At 44.7% G+C, this 8,015-nt stretch overlaps 1 protein-coding gene across 1 annotated transcript in view; it reads left to right on the top strand.

The window, feature by feature from the left end:
- The window catches only part of FAM129A (family with sequence similarity 129, member A), a 36,891-nt gene extending 31,597 nt beyond the window's left edge, over nt 1-5,294 (top strand). Inside the window, exons 13-16 of the mRNA XM_010132969.1 lie at nt 54-164; nt 776-883; nt 2,635-2,746; nt 3,589-5,294. Coding sequence (XP_010131271.1) covers nt 54-164; nt 776-883; nt 2,635-2,746; nt 3,589-5,294 — 2,037 coding nt within the window. The remainder of the gene's footprint in view (nt 1-53; nt 165-775; nt 884-2,634; nt 2,747-3,588) is intronic.
- Nucleotides 5,295-8,015: the final 2,721 nt, after the last annotated feature.

Here is an 8,015-nt window from a genome sequence, read left to right as displayed (position 1 = left end):
GTAGGGATTTTATGTTACTGGTCTTTAATGGATTTTTTAATTATTGTTTTTAGCTGATGGAAAATGCAGTTTATACTTTTGAGCAGTTGTTCTCTCCGAGTCACCAGGCAGACTCAGCGAAAGTTGCATCAACCATTGAAAAAGTCAAGCTGAGAGTACTGAAGGTACGTGTACTGTAGCAGCATTTGCACTGGAAGACCTTGGGGTTTTGCTTTTTCAGAGGCAGAGAATTTATTTTCTGTGAATTTATCTCAGTATTTGAAAGAAGGTATCTCCTACCAACCAGCTGGAAATACTGATTTGGTGGCACTTGGCAAAGCTGCTCATTTGGCGGGTAAAACCTAGTTTGGGGCAGACACTTATAGAAGTATTTACATGTGGGTCCCTTTAACTGCAATGAAATGAGCTTGATTGTGATGCTGTGGATCTGGGTCAATAACTGTTTATATTTAATTGTTTATAATTAGCCTGCTACCACCGTTCGTTTCTCTTGGATGAGGCATTATGGAAATACCCAGAGGGAACAGCTGGGGAGCTGTTTCTAGCCTAGGTATAAAAAATGACGCGAAAGGGATCCCAGAAAACTGGATTTTAGAGTATTTTTGTAAATGCTGGAATAACCTGCATGGGAATTCAAACCCCTGAGTGTACCTGGGGGCATCCTTTGGGATTCACCCACCACCAGTTACAGGATAATGAGAACCAGTTCCTCTTATGAGTGATTAATAACTCCAGACACGTTTGGGCTTGTTTCCCCTTTTGTCTGTTTTGACAGCAATATGACTATGACAGCAGCACTATCCGGAAGAAGATATTTCAGGAAGCTCTGGTACAGATAACTTTGCCCACGATGCAAAAGACACTGGCTTCGACGTGCAAACCAGTAAGTTCCCGAGATTCAAAACCCCCAGTCATAAAAGGCAGGGAAGGATTAACACCTCGGCAGTAAATGCTTAGCTCTGGAAAGCTGTTTTCTCTTAGACAGTTGTGTGGATTGGCTGCCTGCTCGGCCAAACCACGCTGAGATTTGCCAGCGAGGGAACTGAGTAGATGTGGAGCGTAAGGAGGATTTCAGGAAACAAGGGAACTGCAGATACAGCTTTCTTTCTCAAAGATAGTTGCAGACCTTTGCCCATCCCCATTTCATTTCTTCCCTGGAGATCTGAAGCCCCCTCAAACTGGACTCCTCAGACAGCTACAGTTGTAGGTTATGAGCGTTTCCTTGTGTTCAGCAGCCCTGCTGCCGGCTGATCAGTCTGTGGGAGAAGGCAGTGTTCTCTCCAGCAGCCAAATGCCTGCCAGGGCAGCAGGGGCAGCAAGCAGACAGGCCATGTCCTCGCTTTTGGCAATTTTAAATGGAAGTAATTGCGTCAACAATAAGGATACAAACATACAGAGGTGATCTCTGCTGCCCGTAATCATATGGGTAGGTCACTACTCAGCAAGTGCTGCTACCAGAGTGTTGTGGAGATGTTATCAGCGTGGCTACATGGAATGCTGTTCACCTTGGCTCAAAGTAGTCTGAACCCTTCTTGAAGCCCATGCTTATCCTCTTGCATTTTCACTCTGCCTGCTGAAAGGTGACTGCCCAAAGCCATCCCAGCCTCTCTCCCCTTTTGTTTCCTGTGATGTTCACCCCTGCCCGCAGGCTGTAAGCTCTCACCCACGGTGTGCTGCTCTTGCTGATGCTCTCCACCTTGTTTCAGTTTCAAAAACAAGTTTAAACTCAAGTGTTTTGCCAAGTTATTCTTGTAAGTCTTTGAGAGTGGATTATGAAAACTTAAACTTCCAAAAACATATTTAAAATCAGTCTGTTCTGTTGTCACTCTGCTTTCTTTACTCTCCCCAAAATAATAATGTCTTGTAGTGTCAGCAGTGCTTTCATGACACACTGCCTATTCAGGGGCAAGAATTTAATCACCTCAAATACACGCAGAGAGGGTGGAGTCCCACGTTGTGTCTCTGTCATGCAGGATGGAAGAAGAAGCTTCACACAAGCCCTTTCTGTTTAATTTTCCACAAGCTTTTTGTATTTGTGCCTCTGCAGAGCTGAGCAGCCAGGTTGTGCCTGGGCACTGACATGCTCCATCAACACTTTACTTAAAAACCACTAAATGTTTGTCTGTAGGCACCTCTTCTAGAAGTGGGCAGGGGTCACTGAATTAACTTCATATAGACCACCAAGCAGCTGTTTAGGGATAATGACTCAATTATTGTCTAGACAGGCTATTGCATATAAATCAGGAAGATAAAAATGTTACACACCTCTTAGGAAAACAAAACCAAACCCTGTATCTCCTCCCACGCTCACCGTGGATTTGCCTCCTTGGACAAACAGCGCGCAATACATTTCCACACCAGGTATTTGTTTCAGAATTGTTTGTTCTAGTGCAGACAGCAGTGATCTGTAATGCTTTTAAATGTAACTGTAGTGCAAGAACACTGCTTGGTAAGTGCAGGATAAATTGTGAACGTACATAGTTCATTTGGTCAGAGTTCAAATAGTTCACCTCAGGAGCCAGCAAGGAGCTGTGCCAGGCCTGCCGGTTGGCATCTCCAAGGTGCTCTGCTGAAGTAGGACTCTCAGAGTCTCTCAGCTTTATGTCTCTGTTCCTTTCTTCTGTGTCTGCACAGGAGCTGCAGAAGTACGAGCAGTTCATCTTTGCTGATTACACTAGCGTGATCCAGGTAGAGAATGTGTATGAAGAGATTCTGTATCAGACGCTGCTTGAAGAAGCCCTGAAAGGTGAGGACATCCTTGAGGTATCAGTAGTAACATTTAGGTTGCTGGCCTGTGAGCTCTTGCTCCTGCCCTGGCTGTTTCAGACCCAGGTCCTGAAGGCTGGCGGTTACAATGCTTCAGTGTTTGGATTTGGCTCACTAAAATTTGTGGCAAGCCTTGGAATCTGAACTATGGGGCAGCTTTACTAAGCTCTAAGTGGTATCTTGGCAGAAGGCTGTTTTAACTAAATGCAGTTATGCCAACTCCGTTTCGTCTTGATTCCCCGGGCCAAGGAATGAAACTGAATTTCCCCAGATGAAATGTACTGCTGGATGCAGTTTCCAGTACATCACTGGTGCCAATGCAGTACTCCCTGCAGATCTCTGCTTTTGTGTCAGGACACGGAACTATTTTTGATGGCGTATATAGATACATAAAACACTTGCGTCTCTCTGGATGTGTCCATGTGTCTATACGCTAGATAAAAGATGAGCATCCGTATTGCACAGTAGATTTTAATAGCTCCTCTTTGGCACTCCTGTTCAAAAATATCAGCATAGTAATTAATGGAACGAGCATGCTTTTATTTGTCTATTCAGTGACACATTACCTGTGTGCCCTGTGGGTCCTCTGGTAGTCTTCTACTACAGCAATGCTTAGGTCGGTATTGAAGTTCCAGTATTTAGAACAGAAAACACACCCCACCCCCAAGAAATGTACACTAAAAAAAGTGAGTTGAAAATTAAAGATACTGTTGTCTGTAATATCAAAATGTACAACATTAGAAACTCAGGAAAATTCTGCTCCTTCTTCAAGGTACCTCTGTCAGTCTTTCCAAATCAGTTTGACCTTTGTGTTTTATACAGTGATAAAAGAAGCTGCCATTATGAAGAAGCACAACCTCTTTGAAGATAACTTCAATTTGCCCTCTGAAAGCGTGTCCAGCCTGTCGGACCTGAAGACGCCTTCAGGATCAGCACAAACCACTCCCGCCAAGAAGCCTTCCGCCGCCCGAGCCGAGGTATCCGACACTGAAACCCAAAACGACGAAATGCTCTTTGTGACGGAAAAAATTTCTTGGGAGAAGGATGCTGATGACAGAAAGCCATCAGACAAAGAGGCGGTTACTTCTCTTAATATGGCAGGTGATGAGGTGAGCAAAGTGGCCATCACAAACACTGCTGACAACCAGGAGTCCCTTTCAGCTGCCCTTACGACACAAGAGGCTGCAGAGGAAGAAAGCGCTTTGGAGAATGAAGAGACGGTGAAAGCAGAGCGTGTAGCAAACACTGAAAAAGATCTTCACGTACAACAAGAAGCTGGGGAGGAAAAAGTAGCTCCTGGGACTGAAACCTCAGAGAAAGATTTTGGAGCCAGCCCTGAAAAAGAACTTAAGTTACATGAAGGAGCAGCAGAGGAAAATGTAACTTCTGCAAGTCAAACAGCAACAGATGCTGCATTTGTCAGTGGCACTGAAACAGAAAGCAAAGCACAGGAAGGAGGTGCAGAGTTAAAGATGACATCTCCACGTGATAATGTAGCAGAAACAGAGATTTTAGGGCAAGCCGAAAAGAAAATAAGGGTAGAAAAAGAAATGGTGGAAGAATTGTCTCAGAGTGAAAATATGACAGGAGCAGGGTTTGAAGAGAATAGTAAAAGAGAAAGCAATGACCAAGGAGCGAATACTGAGACGAGGGTTATTTCCCAGGGTGAAAACACTGGGAAAGGAGGGTTTGGGGATAATGCCGAGGAAGAAGGCAAGTCAGAAGAGGAGAGTTGTAAATCTCCTGATGATGTGAATGAGATAAGGAGTTTGCTGATGGTAACAGCTGAGCTACCAGCAGATACTCCAGCTGAGAACATAAAGGAGATTTGTGAAGGTGAGATATTAAAGTTGCAGGAGCGCAATGAAGGGAACGACGAGTTGAGCAAAATGACTGTGGCAGAAGTTCAGGTGAGCCAGACGATGATGACTAATGATGCAGTAGAGTGTGTGGAGCTCCAGGAGGACCAGCCATCTTCATTTGGTTTGGGGACAGAGGGTACAAATTCAGAGCATGTGTCCAAGGGGGCCTGCAGTGTGGCACAAGCAGCATGGCTGGTGGAAAGCTCAGATACGGCTCAGGAGGTACAGGCAGAGGTGGAGATCAAGCAAAGCATGTGGCACGCAGCTGGGGGAAGCTGCGAAAGTGCTAAAGTGCAGCCAGAGGAACACACCGTGAATGTGTCTGATGGCAAAAGATCAGATGAGGAGGAAGGAGGCGCAGGGAAGAGCCAGGTCGTCCCAGTGGAGGAAGGGACTGATAACCCTGCTGAAGATGCAGACACAACACAGGTGCCCATTCTTGGTACAGAAAACCCTGGTGCAGGACTGATAGATGCTTCTTTGGTGCCGGAGCAGGGTGAGGTTAGTGCCGTGAACGTTCCAGGAGATAGAGAGGCTGGTGAGGGTGAAGAGGAGCCAGACGACGAATCATTCTCACACGTGGAAATAAAAAGCACAGAAGTAAAAGATACTTTCACAGAAGAAGACAGCGAAGATAGTTCCGCACAGCAAAACTCTGAAGAGTAAGAGGTGCTGTTCAGCCCAGCCCTGCAGGATTTATTGACCCCAGTAACCCCTGTTTAATTGTGAATGCTTACTTGGGTAGTGGGCTTTGGTGTGGTGTTTCCAGCTCCTGCAGCTGCAGCATGGATCCCTTCCCGAGTGACAGGTGATAGGCTTCTTTTCGGTTAAAGCCCTTGCTGTTGAAAACCAGGTTACTGTTAGAGAACCTCTTCTTTCACTGAAAATTTGCTACCTTTTATGGTTACAGAAAAAGTCCGTCAACGTGACCACTGAATGCTTCAAAAGCAACTCAGCCCAGCTAGAAAGTTATTTTAGCAACTTCACTGTCTTGGGTGTTGTAGCAGGGGAGTAGCTCGCGAGTTTCGAATGCCTGGATTTGACAAGTACTGCAGTGGTTTTCAGGTGGTTGATACATATATGGCTGTTGGAGGATGCTTTTAGTATTTGCATGCGGTATAATGGAAACAAATACAACTTCTAGTAGCTGAACAGAAACAAATAGTTAATTCTGTAGATTGCTCAAAAGCCACGCTCTGTGCAAACCCTGCAAATGGATTACTTAATTATTTTAAAGTTTTGATGGATATTAAAGACAAGCAAGTGTTCTGATTTTTTTTTTTCCTCTTATCGCTATATTTAAAATGGGGAAAATATGAGAGCAGGTTTCTCAGTCCCAGTCTGCACTTCCGGGTTATTTCTCCTTACAGAGCACTTTACAGCTATTTTTTTTTTTTTTGCTTTATTTTATGGAAGGGAAAGATGTTTACAATAACTGTAACCATTAGGCAGCATCCTTCTCCTTTACTTCCCACCATAAAATATATTCACTTACAGCTATTTAATACAGAATATTTAGAGTCCTGCCAGTGCCATTCTCGCCTTATTCCGAGTTACCCGGTTCTGCAGGCCTTTTTAGCTGTGGAAATTATGTAATAAATTGCAATAATTGCAACTGTAATCTTTGCATGGAATTTCTAATACAGATGTTAAGCAAAAGGCAGGCAAAGGTTATTCACGTGTGCTTAGGTTTTGGAGGACAGGATCGCATTTCAAAAGCAGTTATTAAGGCGAGCCCTATTGCTTTCAGAGCAATATTGGCCTATTGCCATCCGTGGCAAACCACGATCTGTGCACAAAGTTCCTCCTGTGCGGTATTTGCATGCACAATCTACAGAAAAGCACAGAAAAGCTTGGAAACGAAAACCAGGAGTTTAATAAATGGAGCTTTAGAGTTCTGGACCTCACTTTAGAGGTGAGTTTAAGGCACCTTAAAAATTTGGCTTGGTGTTTCAGACCGTTTCTGAATAAATCTAATAGAGTAAAGGGCAGCAAAGATTAATGATGAATACGGTAAGGACGGCAGGATTTACGCCCATAAAGACATGGGAAGAAAAAACAAAGTCCCGAGAGCATAATGCTTGTTGGCATTTAACTTCAGCAGACTGTGCAAAGTCTTTTATTTAATGCTGTCAAAATATGCTGTAATACTAACGGAGAACTGACACTAGAGGAACGAGCAAATAGTGCTGCGTGAGTAAGGAATGTTGTTGAGAAACTGGACCAACGGCAGTGTCAATCTTGTAAGATAAATGTAACTCCTACTTACTGCAGAAGACACACTGTGGTATGGAAATGTGAAGGTCAAAGATGTGTTCCTTGCAAAAGGACTTTGAATGACTTTCTCCTTGTATCTCATGCAAAGATAATAATTTGTAAACACAGAAATCACGGTCAGCCAATTTCTTTTACAAACCGTTAGTTATTTCACTGTCAGGTGCTTTGTTGTTACAAATCATTAGCAATTTCTAATTGGTGCTGAACATTAAGAGACTTCAAATTTATAACACATGCTTTACAGCTGAACAGTCACTTCTGGCCACGCTAGAATTTGGGGACGTCATGGTTTTTTAATTCGGTGTTTTGTACCAAAGAGAACTAGCAAGACAGAGACTCCTGGAAAAGGCTGCCGTTGCCTACAGAAGCTGTTTACGGCTCATACGGATCAGATACATCCGTACAGAAAGTGTTTAGCATCAGCATCCCCATCACAGCCATTTTTGAGTTATTTCCACAGCAGGCTTAGGTCTAGGTGGTGTTTTCCTGCAATGTCGAGAGAATGGAGTTGTTGAATGAGCTGCCCAGTCTCTTTGTGGGGAAGAACAGAGAACCTGTACAGCCTGTACATTGTCTCTTTCTTTAATATACAAAGTTGCTCGTGGCTAGGGGACTGATTTTTGTGCCTCGTGGATGTTTTCCGTACATTCAGGTGTTTGCAGGTGGATAGAGTAGCGTTTTTCTCGTCTGTAGCCAGGCGGGGTTGATGTGACAGCAACGCAGAGGTCAGCAGTCGGTAAGGTAAGGTCAGACCGCTGTCAGGCGTCTCACCAATCCACCTTCTTATCGGAAAAGGGAGCTTCTTGTTGAGTCCTTGTCATCTCCTGCGCTTGCCTGGAATGAGTTACTCTGCTGAGAACTAGGAGCGGCACTAAGTCACGAGTCAGTGACTGGAGGGCTGAGGGGCAGGAGCCGCGGGGGGAGGGATGTCCCCGCTGTGCGATTTCACGGGGTCGCCAGCGCCAAAGGGCAGGGTACGGAACACGCTGTATCTCGCTTATAACTCTGTAAAAACGCCTGTCACCAAAATAAAAGCGGCTCTTCCCTTCCACCACTGGAGGGTGGTTTTGTCTCTGCGATAACGTCACTTGGAGGGTTTCGGGCGGCGGC

Source organism: Buceros rhinoceros, unplaced genomic scaffold (genome assembly GCF_000710305.1).
Source record: "Buceros rhinoceros silvestris isolate BGI_N320 unplaced genomic scaffold, ASM71030v1 scaffold19353, whole genome shotgun sequence".
Lineage (NCBI taxonomy): Eukaryota > Metazoa > Chordata > Aves > Bucerotiformes > Bucerotidae > Buceros > Buceros rhinoceros.
This window is presented reverse-complemented; position numbering and strand designations above follow the sequence as displayed.